Source organism: Pseudophryne corroboree, chromosome 2 (genome assembly GCF_028390025.1).
Source record: "Pseudophryne corroboree isolate aPseCor3 chromosome 2, aPseCor3.hap2, whole genome shotgun sequence".
NCBI lineage: Eukaryota > Metazoa > Chordata > Amphibia > Anura > Myobatrachidae > Pseudophryne > Pseudophryne corroboree.
In genome coordinates, this window is record NC_086445.1 from 157,597,220 (window position 1) to 157,619,527 (window position 22,308).

General features: G+C 47.4%; 1 protein-coding gene across 7 annotated transcripts in view; it reads right to left on the bottom strand.

Annotated features, from left to right (window-relative positions):
* Positions 1 to 22,308, bottom strand: part of PROSER1 (proline and serine rich 1) — a 102,670-nt gene that overhangs the window by 67,373 nt on the left and 12,989 nt on the right. For all 7 annotated transcript variants that reach the window (XM_063951868.1, XM_063951873.1, XM_063951872.1 and 4 more), the window contains one exon: positions 2,667 to 3,147. In XM_063951868.1, coding sequence (XP_063807938.1) covers positions 2,667 to 2,711 — 45 coding nt within the window. In that variant the 5' untranslated portion in view covers positions 2,712 to 3,147. The remainder of the gene's footprint in view (positions 1 to 2,666; positions 3,148 to 22,308) is intronic.

A 22,308-nucleotide genomic window follows, 5' to 3' on the forward strand; every position in this document is an offset into this window, starting at 1 on the left:
GTTCCTGATTTGACGTCATGAACACGCCCTGCGTTCGGTCAGCCACGCCTGAGTTTTTCCGAACACTCCCTGAAAACGGTCATTTGACACACAGAAACGCCCTCTTCGTGTCAATCACTCTGCGGCTGCCTGTGCGACTGAAAAGCAGCGTTAGACCCTGTGTAAAACTACATAGTTCGTTGTAATACTATGCCGCACGTGCGCATTGCGCTGCATACGCATGCGCAGAAGTGCCGAGTTTTTGACTGATCGCTGCACAGGGAACGAATGCAGCTAGTGATCACCTTGGAATGACCCCCATAGGACGCTGCAGTAAAAGGATTGTTTTTTCCCCTATTTACAGCACAGAGACTTGCTGCAGATGCAGTGGCATACCCTCCAGCTGCACCTTTTTGGCAGGTACAGTCCCTTTTTTTTATGGTCTGTACCATTTTTTGACTCTCCAAGCTTCCATTGAAAGTATAGGAAAAGGGGCGTGGCCACGCCACTGTACCCGTGGCCACGCCCCCTTTTCGAATGTGTATCAGTGTTTGTGTGTAAATTGTTGGAGGGTATGATGCTGCAAATGCAGTGGGCCTGGTTTGGGGTGTGAGGCTGCATCAGTCCCATTGCTAATCCTGCTCTGTGAAAACACAGCAGGCAAAGGGCAGAGCCTTCCATTGGATGTAACCTGTGTGGGAGGGCGTTTCTCGCCCAATCAGCTGTGGACTGGGTGTGATAGACCTGCCACTAACCCAATGAGAGCTTCTAGCCACGCCCAGCGTTAGAAACCCAGGCACAGAATCACAGGGCTATTATATAGGAGATTACATGTTGTGAAAAATTAGACCTCCAATATTATTACTGTAACTCACTGTCTTCATGTTTTGCTTATTTGTTTACTCTGTAATTGGGCGCTGCGGATACCATGTGGCTCCATATAAATAAATGATAATAATAATAGTTAATACTTTCATCTGTAGCATTCATAATCATTTTTAATATACATCTGTTTAACGCATGTTAACTTGTAAAATTTACATTGAAATAACTGTAAAGATTTTAATCTTGATTGTTGTGTTAGGTGACTGATTGTGGTTTATATCATTATGACACCTTTTTGTTTTATAAAGATGTACCCCTGATGTCTCAGAAGAAGAGGAAATGTGTAAGGTTAAAGCTCACACCCCGTATGTGGGGTGGACAGGTGGTTGGAAGATCGACCCTAAAATGGTATTAACCAAGCAGCATTCAATATCATGATAGTGTAAGCATTATTCTGATCTATCGTATGAAACTCAATGTTTTAATACATTTTATACAATTATATTAATGGTGGCCAATTGGCCTTAATCTCTCGTTGCAAGTTTGGGCATCTCATTGGAGTCAAAATAAAGAGGACATTATCGCAAAGGACATTGTCTAAAGAATATTCATCCATTTCATCAAGATCCTAAAGTGTTTAACCACTTAACTAGCAATTTTTTGTTCCAAAAGCCACTCAGAAATTGTCTGTTTTTTAATGGTTGAATAAGGTCAAGGGCACATTTAAAACGTATCCAAAGTGATTTTATTTGTAAAATATTTTTTCTGAAACATCAGAACATCGCAACCATCACAATTTTAATTTAATCTCAGCAGTCACCAGGTACGGGGCTGGGGAGGGGTTAATTTACATTTCCCAGCCAGCTGCTCCTCTGGGCAGCCACTGGGTGGGGGGTCCTGCTGTGCTGACTGATCAGCAGTAATCGGCAGCACAGCAGACACTAGGAGAGGGTGCAGGATGCAGAGCGGCTGGAGGGGAATTCTACGATTGCCAGCTGCTAGAAGAATTATCTTCCGGCAACTGACAACGCCGTGTTCCACAGCCTGGTGTGGTTGCAAACAATGCGACGCCAGGCAAGTGGTTAAAGAATATTCACCAATTGTGTCAAGATCCTAAGGCATTATAAGCGCACTCCTCCTGACACTGAAAAACTTACCATTTGGTTTCATAACAAGGATTTAAAGTGTTATAAGTGTGAGTTGTATGTTAAACATTATTGAGCACCTTCAGGGTATTTGTCTAAAGGTATTTTATTTTTGGTCTTACTAACAGGAGACTTACAGAGAAGAGAAGCTGGTTAAAGTAAATACATACAGATTTCTAGTATTTTCAGCTACTTAGTGCAGGAGAAGGGTTATTTTTTGGATGTGTGTGTGTGTGTGTGTGTGTGTGTGTGTGTGTGTGTGTGTGTGTACGTGTACTGTATGTGTGTTTGTGTACTGTATTAAATATTGTACTTAAATATATGACTGACACTGCATATAATAGTAGAACATAACAAAGTCAAGATCAGAATATGGGGGGTAATTCCAAGTTGATCGCAGCAGGAAAATTCTGTTAGCAGTTGGGCAAAACCATGTGCACTGCAGGGGAGGCAGATATAACATGTGCAGAGAGAGATAGATTTGGGTGTGGTGAGTTCAATCTGCAATCTAAATTGCTGTGTAAAAATAAAGCAGCCAGTATTTACCCTGCACAGAAACAAAATAACCCAACCAAATCTAACTCTCTCTGCAGATGTTATATCTGCCCCCCCCCCCCTCCTGCAGTGCATATGGTTTTGCCCAACTGCTAAAAAATTTCCTGCTGCGATCAACTTGGAATTACCCCCATGGTAAACAAAATTAATGCTTTAACATACCTTTCTCACTTCATCTAGCACCATCTCAAATGACTTCTTATCCATGATGGCGCTGGCGTCCTCCCTGCGCTGGGTACAGCACAAAGTCGATATCTGCTTTTATTTGTCCTCTTCAGCTACTGCGTGGTGTGGACTTCAGTTACTGTGTGATAGCAAAGGACCTCAGATACAACATGCCGGGCCAGTTGTTACAGATCGCACATTACACTGTCACAAAGGTGGAGAGTCCATGACCGGTTACATGTAACGCTGAGTGTTATTCAAAGCTACTTCAAGGTGCTTCACTATGGTGTATTGAAAATAGATGTATTCTTCCAATAATTGAAAAGGATTGTTTTTAATTTTTCACTCTGCCATACAGTACATAATGCAAATGGGGTGATTGGAAAGCTTATGTGTCCCTTCCATGCAGATCTGGCAAAAGAGACTTCACGATGATTTACAATCTGCATCTGCTTTTCAGGCAGTCTCAGGGTTATTGCTGAAACACAAGAAAGAAAAAAAAAGGTCATGAGAAAAAAAGGAGATTTATGGTAAGAACTTACCTTTGTTAAATCTCTTTCTGCGAGGTACACTGGATTCCACTGGGAATTACATCGGGGTGTAGAGTTGGATCTTGATTCGAGGCACCAACAGGCTAAAAGCTTTGGCTGTTCCCAGGATGCATAGCGCCGCCTCCTCTATAACCCTGCCTCCAGGCACTGGAGCGCAGTCTTGTTAACCAGTCCATGCAGTAGCAGGTAAAAGAGACAACAGTTAGTAGCCACATATAACCACATTCTCACGACAGGAGAAGGTACCAGCGGCTAATGCCATACAAACCCAAAGAAGCTAAGTGTGTAAGGGTGGGCGCCCTGTGGAAACAAGTGTACCTCGCAGAAAGATTTAACAAAGGTAAGTTCTTACCATATTTATTTATTTATTTATTTATTTATTTACAGTTTCTTATATAGCGCAGCATATTCCGTTGCGCTTTACAATTAGAACAACAGTAATAGAACAAAACTGGGTAAAAACAGACAGACAGAGGTAGGAAGGCCCTGCTCGCAAGCTTACAATCTATAGGCCATAAATCTCCTTTTTTGCAGCGGGGTACACTGTGATTCCACAGGGAATTACATCAGGGATGTCCTGAAGCATTTCCTCATGGGAGGGGACGCACTGTAGCGGGAACAAGAACCCGGCGTCCAAAGGAGGCATCCTGGGAGGAGGAAGTATCGAAGGCATAGAACCTTATGAACGTGTTCACTGAGGACCACGTAGTCGCCTTGCACAATTGTTCAAGGGTTGCACCTCGTCAGGCCACCCAAGAAGGTCTAACAGACCGAGTAGAATGGGCTTTGATGGTAGGCCAGCCTGTCCATAAGCATGTGCAATCACCATTCTAATCCATCTGGCCAAGGTCTGCTTATTAGCAGGCCAGCCATGTTTGTGAAAACCAAAAAGAACAAAGAGAGAATCAGATATCAGATATTCTAAGCGAAGCGGTTCTCTTCACATAAATACGGAGAGACCGCACCACATCCAAAGACCACTCTTTGGAGGATTAACTTGGAGAGGTAAAGGCCGGAACCACAATCTCTTGGTTAAGGTGGAAATACGACACCACCTCAGGCAGATAACCAGGGGAAGTTCTAAGAACCGCCCAGTCATGGTGAAAAATCAGAAAGGGAGACCGACAGGACAAGGCACCCAAGTCTGAAACCCATTTAGCAGAGGTAATAGCCATAAAAAACAAGACCTTAAGAGTAAGCCACTTAAGGTCCACAGACTCAAGAGGTTCAAACGGAGACTCTTGTAAGGCATCCAGAACAACTGACAAATCCCAAGGAGCAACAGGAGGAACATAGGGAGGTTGAATTCGTAAAACACCCTGAGTGAATGTATGAACATCAGGCAGAGTCGCAATATTTCTCTGAAACCATATCAACACGGCAGAAATATGAACCTTGAGGGAGGCCAGACGAAGGCCTAAGTCCAGACCCTGTTGCAGGAAAGCCAAAAGTTTGGCAGTACTGAACTTGTATGCATTGTAATTCTTAGCTGCACACCAGGTGAAGTAACAATTCCAAACCCTATGATAAATCCGAGCAGAAGCCGGTTTACGGGCCTTCAACATAGTTTGAATGACTGCCTCAGAAAATCCTTTGGCCCTCAGAGCTGAAGCTTCAAGAGCCACGCCGTCAAAGCCAGTCGGGCCAGATCCTGGTAGACACAAGGTCTGGGCGTTGCGGAAGTAGAAGAGGACGCTCTATCAAGAGACCCCGTAGGTCTGAGAACTAATGCTGTCTGGGCCACCCTGGAGCAATTAGAAGTAGTATTCCTCCTTCTTGCTTGAACTTCCGTATTACCCTGGGCAGGAGTAACACCGGAGGGAACACATACGGCAGCTGAAAATTCCATGGAATTGCCAGCGCATCCACAAACACTGCTTAAGGATCCCTTGTCTTTGCTCCGAAGACTGGAACCTTGTGATTGTGTCGAGACGCCATCAGGTCCACATCTTGGATGCCCCAGTTGAAAGACTTCTGGGTGAAGGCTCCACTCTACGGCGTGTACGTCCTGACGACTGAGGAAGTCCGTTTCCCAGTTGAGGACCCCTGGAATGAACACTGCAGATATGGCTGGCAGATGGCGTTCCGCCCAAAAAAGAATCTTTGACACTTCCATCATTGCCATGCAGCTTCAAGCACCCGCCTTGATGATTTATGTACGCCACCGTGGTGGTGTTGTCAGACTGCACTTGAACAGGCCTGTTCTGTACCAGAGGCAGGGCCAGTTTCAAAGCATTGAACACTGCCTGCAACTCCAGAACGTTTATCGGGAGGAGAGATTCTTCCCTGGTCCATCGACCCTGAAAAGAGTGTTGCTCCAACACCGCGCCCCAACCCCACAGACCGGCAGTTGGAGATCCAGAAGGGATGACCCCTGCTCAATTGCTGGTCCTGTAGCCACCAGGTCAGTGACAAGTGAACTTCCGGAGTCAAGGAGATCATGCGAGTCCTGATCCGGTGAGGCAGGCCATGCCATTTGGAAAGGATTAACCTCTGCAGAGGGCGGGAATGAAATTGAGCGTACTCCACTATGTCGAAAGCCGACACCATGAGGCCTAGTACTTGCATCGCCAAGTGTATCGACATGCGTGGGCGAGAAAGGAAGCATCTTATCTTGTCCTGAAGTTTCAGGACCTTCTCCGGAGACAAGAACAACCGTTGGTTGTGAGTGTCCAATAACTCCCCCAGGTGCACCATGCTCTGAGCAGGGACTAATGAGGATTTCTCCTAGTTGATGAGCCATCCGTGGGCTTGCAGGAATAGGACCGTCAGTTCGAGATGACGAAGGAGAACCTTCAGAGAGTTCGCCAGGATAAACAAGTCATCCAGATACGACAGGATCCTGATACCCTGACAGCGGAGCAGAGCAGTCATGACCGCCATGACCTTGGTGAAAATTCTTTGGAGCCATGGTCAGACCAAAAGGTAAGGCCCGGAACTGAAATGTAGGTTGCCAATAGCAAACCGCAGATATTGCTGATGCGACACGGCAATAGGTATATGCAGGTAAGCATCCTGTATGTCCAGGGATACCATATAGTCCTTGGGCTCCAAAGCCAGAACAATAGAGTGAAGAATTTCCATACGGAATTTGGATACCTTCACAAATTTGTTCAAAGACTTGAGGTTGAGAATGGGCTGGGAGGACCCGTTCGGTTTCAGATCTAGGAACAGTGTTGAATAGTACCCCATGCCTCTCTGAGCCAGAGGCACCAGCACTATCACTCCTGTGTCCAGGAGGGATTGTACCACCAAGTGGAGAGTTTTTGCTTTTACCGGATCCCAAGGGGTGTTTGTTGACCAAAACTGGCGAGGGGGAACGTTTCTTGAAAGAGATGGCGTACCCGTGAGCGATGACTTTCTTTACCCAGGCGTCTGAAGTGGTCTGTAACCATACCTGGGCAAATCGTGGAAGTCAGCCTCCAACTCCAGGGGGAGGCCCGCCCCGTCATGCAGCAGGCTGACGGGCAGCCCAGGCACGTTTAGGTTTGGGCTAAGTGGATTTGGAAGCGCAAGCCTGTTTTGGGTACGCCTGACCCTTTGCTTTACTTGGAGGTCAAAAGGAACGAAAGGAAGTACTCTTAGCCTTCAGAATCAAAGGATTAGTACTAGGCAGACAGGCAGTCTTAGCGGATGCTAAATCAGCCACAATCTTGTTGAGATCTTCCCCAAAAAGGATGTTTCCCTTAAAAGGTATTACCTCCAAGGTCTTTTAAGAGTCCTGATCTACAGTCCAGGACCGCAACCAGAGGATCCGGCGAGCCAGAATAGACGTAGTAGACGCTTTGGCCGCCAGGACACCGGCATCAGACGCTGAATCCTGTATATAATGAGAGGCTGTAATAATATATGAAGGACACTGTCTAGCATTATCAGGAAAATCAGACGATTGCTCCGACTTCCTGTACCCAGGCTTCAATAGCTTTTGCAGCCTAAGACGCCGCAATAGTAGGCCTTTGCACAGCTAGAGCAAGAGTGTAAATAGACTTCAAGCAACCCTCCACCCGCTTATCCGTCGGTTCCTTCAGAGAGGTGATGGTAGTGACAGGCAGAGCAGATGACACCACCAGACGTGCGACCAGTGAGCGGTGTTTCCCAATTTTTACTTAACTCTGCAGCGAAGGGATAACGGGCTAGCATCTTCTTAGACAGAGAGAATTTCTTTCCTGGATATTCCCAGGATTCCTGACGTATGTCAATGAAGTGGTCAGAATGGGGTAAAACTAATTTAGTAACCTTCTGACGTTTGAATTTATCGTGTTTCTTAGAGGTATCTGGAGGTTCTGCGATATCATCAATTTGAAGAATCAGCTCGATAGCCTCCAAGAGGTCAGGAACATCCACTTGTAATAGATTCCCTGTCAGAAGCATCAGTGTCTGAGGGGTCAGTATATGCACCATCTTCATCGGATGAAGTATCCAAAACATGTGTGGATTGAGAGGAAGTAATGACCCGCTTAGATAACCCCTTGGTCCTAGACGGGCGAGGGTTAGGTTTTTGTTTAGCCAAAGACTGATTTAATTGCTGTAACTGAGAGGACAGATTATCTGCCCATGGCGGATTAACTGCAGGGACAATATGTGGCTGTAATGGCACAGGAAGTCCCACAGGGGGCGCAAGTCTAGTTAATAGCGTAGTCAGTAAAATTAGAAAAAGCAGCCCAAGGTGGGCCTTGGTGTGCCACCGGTGCTGCAGACTGACTGAGGGGTATAAGACCGCCGGTACCTGAACCCTCAGCTGCAATGTTTTCCTCTGAGCTATCCGTGGCATCAGCACCGCATGGCGCAGGATCAGCCATGAAGACACCGCCCTGTTTAGCAGACATTATTTGTAAGCGTAACCTCAGGGCGTAATAGTACAATATAACCAGACAAAATACCTGACAAAAAAAATTCCTATATAGTGTGACTGCAGAGCAGAGCACAAACAGAGAATTTAAGAGGTATGTGGTGACTGTAAAACAGAGAAAAATACCAAAGTAGTATATCCTGTGAAACACTATATCATATGAGAACCCTGATGCACTTAGCCCCCTTCAGAGTACAAAATATAGTGATAGCAATATGTGCGAGATACACGGAACAGATATCACACAGCAGCTATTGGCACACACAGTCACATGTACAATGCAGAAATTATTACAAACAACAATAAAACTGCACTGGACTAGCAATACTAAGTAACTGGACTACTGAGTAAAGCTATGTATTTATACAGATATAACAATGCACAGTAAACACTGGATGTATATCACAGGATACTTGTACTAAATATCTCTGTAGTAATGCACTTGTTCCTAACTAACACTGTCTCAATGACATGTAGAATACTTAAGTGTCCTGTAAATGCACAGGGCTGATGAGGCAGGCGGCTTTACAGAGGAGACTTTGCCCAGCACAGCTGTGTGTAATGGCACCCAAATGCTGAAAGGGAGTGAGGGAGAAGAGAGATGCAGCTCCATGGCGGGAACATTTGCAGTAAATGGTGCCTGAAAACTGATTTATAGAAATCCGACCTCTGCCCCTTGCCCTGGTGGTCTAGTGGGGTCCCTGTATGGCCACAGTGTCCACGCCAGCGTGCGCGGTCCGTCTCCCGGAGACCGCTCCGGATCGCGATTTTAGCGGGACCCACCTGGGAGACCCTCTTACCTCCTCCCTATGATGCGGGCACGCGATCCAGGAAAGCAGCGGCGGTGAGTTTGCCTGTGTGAACCAGAGCGCCTCCGCTTCAAGTACCCGGCAATCAGGGTGCGGGAGTGTACAGCGCCGCTTGGGGAGGTAAGGGAGCCGCAGCACGGTATGTCAGACTGACATATTGCACTTTTAAGTGCCTGTGCTGCGGCCCTTGAAGTCTTCTTTTCTTCAAAAAGCTCTTTTCAGGGCTGCCTAGCGCAGCTCTCCCTGTTAGCTGCTTGCACTGCAGGCACCAACTTACAAACTGAGCTCCAGTGCCTGGAGGCGGGGATATAGGAGGCAGCGCTTTGCATCCTGGGAACAATCAAAGCTTTTAGCCTGTTGGTGCCTCAGATCAAGATCCACCTCTACACCCAGATGTAATTCCCTGTGGAATCAGTGTACCCCGCTGCAGAAATTGTGTTAGAAAGAGTTGGACTAGAATAGTAAAAATAGGATTTTGGTTACCTACCAGTAAGTCCTATTCTCGTAGTCCGTAGAGGATGCTGGGGTCCATATTAGTACCATGGGGTATAGACGGGTCCACCAGGAGCCATTGGCACGTTAAGAGTTTGAGAGTGTGGGCTGGCTCCTCCCTCTATGCTCCTCCTACCAGGCTCAGTCTAGAAACTGTGCCCAAGGAGACGGACATCTTCGAGAGAAGGATTTAACACAGATTGTGACGAGATTCATACCAGCTCACACATACAAGGCTAACTAGCTTGAAAACTCAGCAACTGCTGAAACATTACTTACCAAGTAGCAATGCAGTACATAACTAAACAAAGATGCACTGAACCAGATAACGGTTGCAGGAAAACGAAGCGCTGGGCGGGCGTCCAGCATCCTCTACGGACTACGAGAAAAGGATTTACCGGTAGGTAACCAAAATCCTATTTTCTCTTATGTCCTAGAGGATGCTGGGGTACACATTAGTACCATGGGGATGTACCAACACTCCCAGAATGGGAGGAAGAGCGCGGAGGCTCCTGCAGAACTGATTGACTGAACTTCAGATCATCAGAGGCCAAAGTATCGAACTTGTAGAACTTAGCAAACGTGTTCGACCCAGACCAAGTTGCCTCTAAGCAAAGTTGTAACGCCGAGACACCCCGGGCAGCTGCCCAGGAAGACCTTACCTTACGAGTAGGAGTGGGCCTTAACAGATTTTGGACACGGCAATCCTAATAGAGAATACGCATGCTGGATAGTGAATCTAATCCATCGAGATATAGTCTGCTTTGAAGCAGGACACCCAAGTTTCTTGGGATCATACAGGACAAACAGAGTCCGATTTCCTGTGACGAGCAGTCCTCTTCACTTAGATTTTCAAAGCCCACACAACATCCAAGGACTTTGATGAAATTGAGGAGTCAGTAGCCACTGGCACCACAAAAGGTTGGTTGATATGAAATGCCGACACAACCTTCGGAAGAAACTGCTGACGTGTTCTGAGCTCAGCTCTATCTTCGTGGAAGATCAAGTAAGGGCTTTTACAGGACAAAGCCCCCAATGCTGACACACGTCTAGCAGAAGCTAAGGCCAACAACGTGACAGCCTTCCATGTAAGAAATTTGACCTCAACCTCCTGTAGAGGCTCAAACCAGTCCAAATGGAGAAACTGCAACACCACGTTAAGGTCCCAAGGCGCCGTAGGCGGTAAAAAGGGAGGTTGGATGTGCAGAACTCCCTTCAAAAAGGTCAACCTCAGGGAGGGTAGCCAATTGTTTCTGGAAGAAAATGGACAGGGCCGAAATCTGGACCTTCACAGATCCCAACCGCAGGCCCATATCCACACCTGCTTGCAGGAAGAGGAGAAAAAGCCCAGTTGAAACTCCACCGCAGGAAAATTTCTTGGATTCACACCAAGAGACATTTTTTCCAAATACGATGGTAATGTTTAGACGTTACCCCTTTTCCTAGCCTGTATCAGGGTAGGAATGACCTTCTTCGGAATGCCCTTCCGAGCAAGTATCAGGCGCTCAACTTCCATGCCGTCAAACGTAGCCGCGATAAGTCTTGATAGGCGAATGGCCCCTGCTGTAGCAGGTCCTCCCGAAGAGGAAGAGGCCTCGGCTCTTCCTGCAAGAGATTCAGAAGGTCCGTGTACCAAGCCCACCTTGGCCAGTCTGGAGCAATGAGGATTGCTTGAACTCTTGTTCTCCTTACGAGCTTTAGAACTCTTGGAATGAGTGGAAGTGGTGGAAACACGTACACCGACTGGAACACCCATGGAGACACCAGGGCGTTCACTGCCACTGCTTGTGGGTCCCTCGACCTGGAACAATGACGTCGAAGCTTCTTGTTAAGACGAGAGGCCATCATGTCTATTTGGGGTAACCCCCAAAGGTCTGTCATTTCCTTGAACACCTCCGGATGTAGACCTCACTCCCCTGAATGGAGATCGTGTCTGCTGAGGAAGTCTGCTTCCCAGTTGTCCACTCCCGGAATGAAGATTGGCGAGAGTGCCAATGCGCGTCTTTCTGCCCAGAGGATGATTATTGTTACCTCTGCCATTGCAGCTCTGCTCTTCGTTCCGCCCTGTCGGTTTATGTAAGCCACCGTCATTACATTGTCTGACTGTACTTGAATGGCCCGATTTTTTTAGAAGATGGGCCGCCTGAACAAAACAGTTGTAGATGGCTCTTAGTTCCAGGAGGTTGATCGGCAGGCCGGCCTCCAGACTTGACCACCTTCCTTGGAAGGTTTCCCCTTGAGTGACTGCGCCCCAGCCCCAAAGGCTCGCATCCGTGGTTAGAAGGACTCAGTCCTGAATCCCGAACCTGCGGCCCTCCAGAAGGTGAGGCAATTGGAGCCACCAGAGGAGTGAAATCCTGGCCTTTGGCGACAGACGAATTCTCTGGTGCACGTGGAGATGAGATCTTGACCACTTGTCCATGAGATCCAGTTTGAAGGCCCGAGCATGGAACCTCCCGTACTGGAGAGCCTCGTAAGAGGCCACCATCTTTCCCAAAAGGCGAACGCATTGATGAACAGACACCTGGGTTGGCTTCAGGACATCGCGGACCATTGTTTGTATCACCAGCACCTTTTCCTGCGGGAGAAACACCCTCTGCACTTCTGTGTCGAGGATCATCCCCAGAAAGGACAACCTCTGGGTTGGTTCCAAATGTGATTTTGGAAGGTTCAGAATCCAACCGTGGAGTCTGAGTAGTTGGGTGTGAGAACAATGGACTGCAACAGCCTCTCCTTGGACGATGCCTTTATTAGCAGATTGTCCAGATATGGAATGATGTTCACCCCTTGTTTGAAATCTGAGAAATCCAAGATTTGATAGAGGAAAACCACTCAGGTTCCCTTGCTGGAATCTGTGTTAAACCAGTGCTATCCTGATTACATGGAATGGGATCATCCTGGGAGGACATATCCTCCGCAGCATATGACAGTGCCCTTGGACATAGCTAAAGGAGACCACCAAAACACTCCACACACACACACGGGAGGGCAGACAGAGTTTCCCCCCCCCAAGAATGGCAAGAGAGACAGAGATTGGAGCTAACCCACACATAGCGCTTCTAACCAAAGGGAGACCCCTTTTCAGCGCTGACTGTACACCTTAATAGGATACACAGTCGTATTGCAGCCTCCCCCCCCCCCCCCTCTACAACCCCTGGTACCATTTACAGATAGCTGGAGTTGCTGTGGAGGGACCGGTTTCTCCTGATCAGCGCTGTGCAGGCAGGAAAATGGCGCTGAACGCTGCTTGGTCCGCTCTGAGGAGAAGCTCCACCCCCAAAATGGCGCTGTCTTCCAGCTCTTCATAGGATTATACTGGCCTGAGGATTGAGTGCTGGCTGAGATCCTGGGACCACGACAGGCTTTTGGACCAGCGTAGGGTGCAGCGCTGGCTCAGGGCGTCCCTCACAGCGCCACACCATGTACCGCTGAGCCTTCCGGAGCGCAGTTAATACTGCGCTCCTACCCTGCTGCCACCATCTTCACACCGACCCCCCCGCTTGCTAGGGGGGGTCGGTGCCTCACTCGCCACCGATTCTTCAGCTCTGTAAAGGGGTGGCGGCATGCTGCTGGGGCGAGCAATCCCCTGCGGCGGGGAACGATCTGACCCCTCAGGAGCTCAGTGTCCTGTCAGCGGAGTAGGTGGCTCAGAACCCGCAGGGAGGACACTACACCCCCCCCCCCTCTCCTTAGTCCCAAGCTGCAGGGAGGCTGTTGCCAGCAGCCTCCCTGTAAATAAGATTTTAAACCTACCGGTAAATCTTTTTCTCGTAGTCCGTAGAGGATGCTGGGACTCCGTAAGGACCATGGGGATAGACGGGCTCCGCAGGAGACATGGGCACTTTAAGAAAGACTTTGGATCTGGGTGTGCACTGGCTCCTCCCTCTATGCCCATCCTCCAGACCTCAGTTAGAGAAACTGTGCCCAGAGGAGACGGACAGTACGAGGAAATTATTTTTGTTAATCCAAGATTCATACCAGCCACACCAATCACACCGTATAACTTGTGATATACTAACCAGTTAACAGTATGAAAACAACATAGCATCAGTCCAAGACCGATGAAAACTATAACATAACCCTTATGTAAGCAAAACTATATACAAGTCTTGCAGAAGAAGTCCGCACTTGGGACGGGCGCCCAGCATCCTCTACGGACTACGAGAAAAAGATTTACCGGTAGGTTTAAAATCTTATTTTCTCTAACGTCCTAGAGGATGCTGGGACTCCGTAAGGACCATGGGGATTATACCAAAGCTCCCAAACGGGCGGGAGAGTGCGGATGACTCTAGAGCACTGATTGAGTAAACAGGAAGTCCTCCTCAGCCAGGGTATCAAACTTCTAGAACTTTGCAAAGGTGTTTGACCCCGACCAAGTAGCAGCTCGGCACAGCTGAGAGACCCCTCGGGCAGCCCGAGACCCCTCGGGCAGCCGCCCAAGACGAGCCCACCTTCCTAATGGAATGGGCCTTAACCGATTTTGGTAACTGCAATCCTGCCGTAGAATGCGCCTGCTGAATCGTGTTACAGATCCAGCGAGCAATAGTCTGCTTTGAAGCAGGGCCGCCGACCTTGTTGGCTGCATACAGGACAAACAGCGCTTCTGTTTTTCTGATCCTAGCCGTTCTGGCCACGTACATTTTCAAAGCCCTGACCACATCAAGGGACTCGGAATCCTCCAAGTCACGTGTAGCCACAGGCACGACAATAGGTTGGTTCATATGAAAGGATGAGACCACCTTAGGTAGGAATTGAGGACGGGTCCGCAATTCCGCTCTATCCATATGGAAAACCAGATAGGGGCTTTTATGTGATAAAGCCGCTAATTCCGAAACTCGCCTAGCCGAAGCCAAGGCTAACAACATGACCACCTTCCAAGTGAGATATTTCAACTCCACTGTTCTAAGTGGTTCAAACCAATGTGACTTAAGGAAACTTGACACCACGTTAAGGTCCCAAGGCGCCACCGGAGGTACAAAAGGAGGCTGAATATGCAGTACTCCCTTCACAAAAGTCTGTACTTCAGGTAGAGAGGCCAATTCCTTTTGAAAGAAAATGGATAAGGCCGAAATCTGAACTTTAATGGAGCCTAATTTTAGGCCCAAATTCACTCCAGTTTGTAGGAAGTGAAGAAAACGGCCTAGATGGAATTCTTCCGTAGGAGCATTCCTGGCCTCACACCAAGAAACATATTTTCGCCATATTCGGTAATAATGTTTAGATGTCACGTCCTTCCTAGCCTTTATTAGCGTAGGAATGACCTCATCCTGAATACCCTTTTCCGCTAGGATCCGGCGTTCAACCTCCATGCCGTCAAACGCAGCCGCGGTAAGTCTTGGAACAGACAGGGACCCTGTTGCAACAGGTCCTGTCTTAGAGGAAGAGGCCACGGATCTTCTGTGAGCATTTCCTGCAGATCCGGATACCAGGTCCTTCGTGGCCAATCCGGAACAATGAGTATTGTTCTCACTCCTCTTTCTTATTATTCGCAACACCTTGGGTATGAGAGGAAGAGGAGGAAATACATAGACCGACTGGAACACCCACGGTGTCACTAGGGCGTCCACAGCTACCGCCTGAGGATCTCTTGACCTGGCGCAATACCTTTGTAGCTTTTTGTTGAGACGGGACGCCATCATGTCTATTTGGGGCAGTCCCCACCGACTTACAATCTGTGCGAAGACTTCCTGATGAAGTCCCCACTCTCCCGGATGCAGGTCGTGTCTGCTGAGGAAGTCTGCTTCCCAGTTGTCCACTCCCGGAATGAACACTGCTGACAGTGCGCTTACATGATTCTCCGCCCAGCGAAGAATTCTGGTGGCTTCCGCCATCGCCACTCTGCTCCTTGTGCCGCCCTGGCGGTTTACATGAGCTACTGCAGTGACGTTGTCTGACTGGATCAGAACTGGTCGGTCGCGAAGTAAGGTCTCCGCTTGACGTAGGGCGTTGTATATGGCCCTTGGTTCCAGGATGTTGATGTGAAGACAAGTCTCTTGACTTGACCAAAGGCCTTGGAAATTTCTTCCCTGTGTGACTGCTCCCCAACCTCGGAGGCTCGCGTCCGTGGTCACCAGGATCCAATCCTGAATGACGAACCTGCGGCCCTCTAGAAGGTGAGCACTCTGCAGCCACCACAGGAGAGATACCCTGGCCCTGGGGGACAGGGTGATCCGCTGATGCATTTGCAGATGTGACCCGGACCATTTGTCCAATAGGTCCCATTGGAAAGTCCTTGCATGGAACCTGCCGAAGGAAATGGCTTCGTACGTCGCCACCATTCAAAATGGGTCTGACCGAACCGTCCGGTTTCGGGACCACAAACAGAGTTGAGTAGTACCCCTTCCCTCTTTGAAGCCGGGGAACCTCGACCACCACTTGTTGAAGACACAATTTGTGAATTGCATGTAACACTATCTCCCTTTCCAGGGGAGAAGTCGGTAGCGCCGATTTGAAAAACCGGCGAGGAGGCACCTCTTCGAATTCCAGCTTGTATCCCTGGGAAACAATTTCTTTTGCCCAGGGATCCACCTGTGAGTGAACCCAGATGTGGCTGAAAAGTCGAAGACGTGCCCCCACTGGAGCAGACTCCCTCAGGGGAGCCCCAGCGTCATGCGGTGGATTTTGCAGAGGCCGGGGAGGACTTCTGTTCCTGGGAACTAGCTGTGTTGTGCAGCTTTTTGGTGTGTCGGTACGCGTGTGTCGACATGTCTGAGGTTGAAGGCTCACCTAAGGAGGAGGGGGAGTGTATGAATGTAAGGTCTCCGTTAGAGAAAAATAAAAAACTCTAAAATAACATAACATTTTACTAGAAAAGCTCTGGAGAGCTCCCCTAGCTGTGACCGGCTCCTCCGGGCACATTTTCTAAACTGAGTCTGGTAGGAGGGGGATAGAGGGAGGAGCCAGCCCACACTCTCAAACTCTTAAAGTGCCAATGGCTCCTGGTGGACCCATCTATACCCCATGGTACTAATGTGGACCCCAGCATCCTCTAGGAAGTAAGAGAAAAGTCAAGTATGTATACATTTTAATATCACTAAAAGCTTGAATTCAGATCAGTACTGTAGTACCGTATGTTGTTGGAGGGATGTGGCACATTATATGGCTCATACAGAGTTGGAAACAACATGGGAACCACTTTTCTGTAATGCACATTCACAGTACAATGGAGTACAGTATATATTATGGGGTCTGTTTACCGACTGAGACTTATCTATCCATTGCACCTCTGTATACTTGAGAGGCAGAACTACTGAGAAGAGGTGGACTGATGTAATGTAAACACAGTGATGGCAGTATGTAGGGTGATAGCAGCCACCTATATGCCTACTAGACAGGGCCGTTTCTAGACAATCTGGCTCCCAGAGTGAACAGTAAAAAAAATGTGCCAACCCATGGACAGTTTAAAGATTAAACAGTTGCGTGTGGCAAAGGCGCATGCTGAAAAAAATGGGGTGGTGGCATCGCTGCAAGGGACGTGGCCTTGCAGGGAAAGACTACCTTATACCCCAGTTATGCACCCTGCACACCCGACATTGGCCACCACAGGAAAAAAAAAAATCCTGATTCATGCCCCTTACATTTTTTGTCATTTTTCCTCCTTATAGTAATGCCCCTTACACATTATGCCACATACCGCAATGCCCATTACGCCACACACCGTAATGCCCCTTACACATTATGCCACACACCGTAATGCCCCTTACACATTATGCCACACACCGTAATGCCCCTTACACATTATGCCACACACCGTAATGCCCCTTACACATTATGCCACGCACCGTAATGCCCCTTACACATTATGCCACACATCGTATTGTCCCTTTTAGCATTAAGTGCCCCTTAAACCTTATTAGCTGCTGATTCTAAACAATGCAGTGAGGATACAAGTGCATGAGTGTATAACAGGCAGTAGAAACATGTCAAGCTCCTGCTCATCACAGCATGCTCTATCAGAGCATATATACACACTGCATTCTATATAATGCATGCTCTGTATCATCAGCTGTTACTATGTTACACTGGTCTGCCACTAATTTTATTTTATGTTCATGTCTGCACCCGGCTCCTCGCCATGTCTCCCATGTAGGATGAGCTTTGCTGATTAACAGACAGGCAGCTTGTCTGTTTTCTTCCTTTTCTTTCCTCTTATTGCATGGTCCAAAGGAAATCCAGCCTGTACCGTTACTAGAGTTACTTCTAGCATTGGGCCACAGCTGTCTCCTCTGAGGCGGTGGCCATTTTGGAAGAAATATTTTCAACAGTATTCCATGCGGATGGCCAGACCGCATGGAATAAATAACCCAATTTATTTATTTCTACATTACTGCAGTTAAAACAGTTGGAAAGGCTGATGTGTCCTTGTACACATAAGGTGCGAGACGACCAGTGAAACACAACTTACTGTGTACCAGAGACGCAGGGCCGTGACTTTAACAACACAGGAATTAATTTTAAACACGTTCAAAGTCATAGCTGAAACACAATGGTGGAACCTGGCGTGAAAATACGCTGCAGCCACTGCATTGTAGCACTTCGTAGCCTATAATTTATATATATATTGGTGGTCATATGACTGAAGGTTGCTATTCAAATATTACATACATTATACACTGCTCAAAAAAATAAAGGGAACACTTAAACAACACAATGTAACTCCAAGTCAATCACACTTCTGTGAAATCAAACTGTCCACTTAGGAAGCAACACTGATTGACAATCAATTTCACATGCTGTTGTGCAAATGGAATAGACAACAGGTGAAAATTATAGGCAATTAACAAGACACCCCCAATAAAGGAGTTGTTCTGCAGGTGGTGACCACAGACCACTTCTCAGCTCCTATGCTTTCTGGCTGATGTTTTGGTCACTTTTGAAAGCTGGCGGTGCTTTCACTCTAGTGGTAGCATGAGACGGAGTCTACAACCCACACAAGTGGCTCAGGTAGTGCAGCTCATCCAGGATGGCACATCAATGCGAGCTGTGGCAAGAAGGTTTGCTGTGTCTGTCAGCGTAGTGTCCAGAGCATGGAGGCGCTACCAGGAGACAGGCCAGTACATCAGGAGACGTGGAGGAGGCCGTAGGAGGGCAACAACCCAGCAGCAGGACCGCTACCTCTGCCTTTGTGCAAGGAGGAACAGGAGGAGCACTGCCAGAGCCCTGCAAAATGACCTCCAGCAAGCCACAAATGTGCATGTGTCTACTCAAACGATCAGAAACAGACTCCATGAGGGTGGTATGAGGGCCCGACGTCCAGAGGTGGGGGTTGTGCTTACAGCCCAACACCGTGCAGGACGTTTGGCATTTGCCAGAGAACACCAAGATTGGCAAATTCGCCACTGGCGCCCTGTGCTCTTCACAGATGAAAGCAGGTTCTCACTGAGCACGTGACAGAGTCTGGAGACGCCAAGGAGAACGTTCTGCTGCCTGCAACATCCTCCAGCATGACCGGTTTGGCAGTGGGTCAGTAATGGTGTGGGGTGGCATTTCTTTGGTGGCATTTCTTTTCTTTCCTCCATGTGCTCGCCAGAGGTAGCCTGACTGCTGACTGGTACCGAGATGAGATCCTCAGATCCCTTGTGAGACCATATGCTGGTGCGGTTGGCCCTGGGTTCCTCCTAATGCAAGACAATGCTAGACCTCATGTGGCTGGAGTGTGTCAGCAGATCCTGCAAAATCGATGCTATGGACTGGCCCGCCCGTTCCCCAGACCTGAATCCAATTGAGCACATCTGGGACATCATGTCTCGCTCCATCCACCAACGCCACGTTGCACCACAGACTTTCCAGGAGTTGGCGGATGCTTTAGTCCAGGTCTGGGAGGAGATCCCTCAGGAGACCATCCGCCACCTCATCAGGAGCATGCCCAGGCATTGTAGGGAGGTCATACAGGCACGTGGAGGCCACACACACTACTGAGCCTCATTTTGACTTGTTTTAAGGACATTACATCAAAGTTGGATCAGCCTGTAGTGTCTTTTTCCACTTTAATTTTGAGTGTGACTCCAAATCCAGACCTCCATGGGTTAATAAATCTGATTTCCATTGATAATTTTTGTGTGATTTTGTTGTCAGCACATTCAACTATGTAAAGAACAAAGTATTTAATAAGAATATTTCATTCATTCAGATCTAGGATGTGTTATTTTAGTGTTCCCTTTATTTTTTTGAGCAGTGTGTATATATATATATATATATATATATATATATATATAGTCGAGTTACATTATTGCTACCCCCTACATTTGATAGCGGCAGCGAGTAGCCCATGAAGAACGTCACGTGTCGTACGCTGGCTTGGTGGGTGTATATAAGGTGTGTGATTGGCCATCTGCACACATATCACTCATTGCCGTCATGGGTAAAAGGGGCGATTTATCCAAGTTGCAAGAAGGGATGATTATCGGCTTTCGGGCCAAGAGTGGATGGCAATATTTCTGAAACAGTGCAGTTTGTGAATTTTTCATGTGTTGCTGTGGTGAAGGTGTATCGTGACTGGACAAATTGCACGCAAATAACCAACATGGAAACTGTGGAGCACCACGTGCCATTGATGCGAGAGGTGAACATCGGCTACGAAGGTGTATGAGGGACGACCAACACGCTACAGTGGAGCAGATCGCTGTCAAAAAGAATTAGAATGCTACCAGACGTTTGTCTAAAATGACAGTTCAGCCTGTCTAGCTGCTGCCGTGCTTTACACGGCGGTTATTCTAGCTATTAGCTGGTTGTCATAATAATGTGACTTGACTGTGTATATTTAGTTATGATATGGCCCCCACAAAGCCGTATTCTCAACATCAAATCTGTCTGTGATCACATGAAGCGATAGAGGGATTTGAGCAAGCCTACATCCACAGAAGATCTGTGGTTAGTTCTCCAAGATGTTTGAAACAACCTCCCTGCTGAGTTCCTTCAAAAACTGTGTGCAAGTGTACCTAGAAGAATTGATGCTGTTTTGAAGGCAAAGGATGGTCACACCAAATATTCATTGGATTTAGATTTCTCTTCATTCACCTTGCATTTTTTAATTGATAAAAAATAAACTACTAACACTTCTATTTTTGAAAGCATTCATACTTTGCAGCTTTTTTCCCATACCTGCCTAAAACCTTTGCACAGTATTGTACATACATACATACATACATATACAGATGCAGCCGTGCTCATCTTGCTGCGTTGCAGAATGCTGGGCTGTGACTATTCACAGCCGGCGATTGCTCCATTAATTCCATTAGGAATAAATGCAGTGATTGTCGGTTGTGTATAGTCGCAGAACGGCATGCCATGCAGAAAGCCGTATTTCCGCATGCAGCATCGCAGCAAAGATGAGCATTGCTACATCTGTATACACACCTTACATAAGACATTGCAAAAACTCTACGCCACGCTATCATTATCTGCCGCATTGATTATTGCAATAATCTTATTACTGGTCTTACCATAAAAAAAAGAGACTCTCACCACTGCAATCCATTCTGAATACAGATGCGAGGCTGATCTTCCTCGCTAGACGTTTATCGTCTACAGATCCGCTCTGTTATACCACGTTCACACTGCCTTGAAAAATCCGGGTTATTGCACGTGAATGCGCAGTAATCCGGGTTTATGTGCAGTGTGAACGGGGGTCCTGACAAATTCCCGGTTCGTCTGACCCGGTATTTCAACCCGGGAATAAAGAAGGGTTATTCCCGGGTCAATACCGGGTCAGGTGCAAGTGTGAACGGTGTTAAGTGTTCCCAGGTCGATGCGATCCGGGACACTTCAACACTATTGGAGCAGGCGGTGCTTGTAGATCATCTGATCTCCAAGCGCCGCCCCCGCATGTGACCCGGTGACGTCATCGACACTGCAATATGCCGTGTCGGGGCGCCAGTCTGAACGGGGTCTCAAGCGGGGGTTGCACCTGGGAAGGTCTCGTGTACGAGTCCCGGGTGCAACCCGCTAAAGGTCAGTGTGAACATGGTATCAGTCTCTCCATTGGTTATCTGTATTCTACCGTATTCAATAAAAAATACTTTTACTCACACACAAGGCCATTAACCAAACTACACCTATGTACATCTCTTCATTTATCTCAAAATACCTCCCAACCTGACCTCTTTGCTCTTCACAAGATCTATGTCTCTCATTCAAACTCAGTCACTCCCATTCATTGCAGGACTTTCTTTGGGTTGCACCTACTTTGTGGAATGCCCTCCCATGCACAATAAGACTCTCCTCTAGTCTCCAAACTTCGGGGGTAATTCCAAGTTGATCGCAGCAGGAAATTTTTTTAGCAGTTGGGCAAAACCATGTGCACTGCAGGGGAGGCAGATATAACATTTGTAGAGAGAGTTAGATTTGGGTGGGTTATTTTGTTTCTGTGCAGGGTAAATACTGGCTGCTTTATTTTTACACTGCAATTTAGATTGCAGATTGAACTCTCCACACCCAAATCTATCTCTCTCTGCACAGGTTATATCTGCCCCCCTGCAGTGCACATGGTTTTGCCGAACTGCTAACAAAGATCCTGCTGCTATCAACTCAGAATTACCCCCTTCAAGCGTTCCCTGAAAACTCAACTCTTCATGCAAGCTTATGAAATTCCATAACCCTCCACATGACCTTCATAAGCTTTTCTAACTAATTACATCCCCACTGTACAGTCCGTACATAACCTCACATATTTTCTCTCTCTTCACTTTCCTTTCGTCCTGACATTGTGTTGGGCCATATCATGCAGCCAATCAAAAACCTTTGCAATCTGGTGGACCATTATGCAATAGATAGGCATTGATACACAAGGATAGGCACTATTTCTCCATAGATTGTAAACTAGCAAGCAGGGCCTTCCTACCTCTATGTCTGTCTATTATTACACAGTTTTGTTTTATTATTGTTGTTTCCAATTGTAAAGCGCAACAGAATTTGCTGCGCTATATAAGAAACTGCTGATA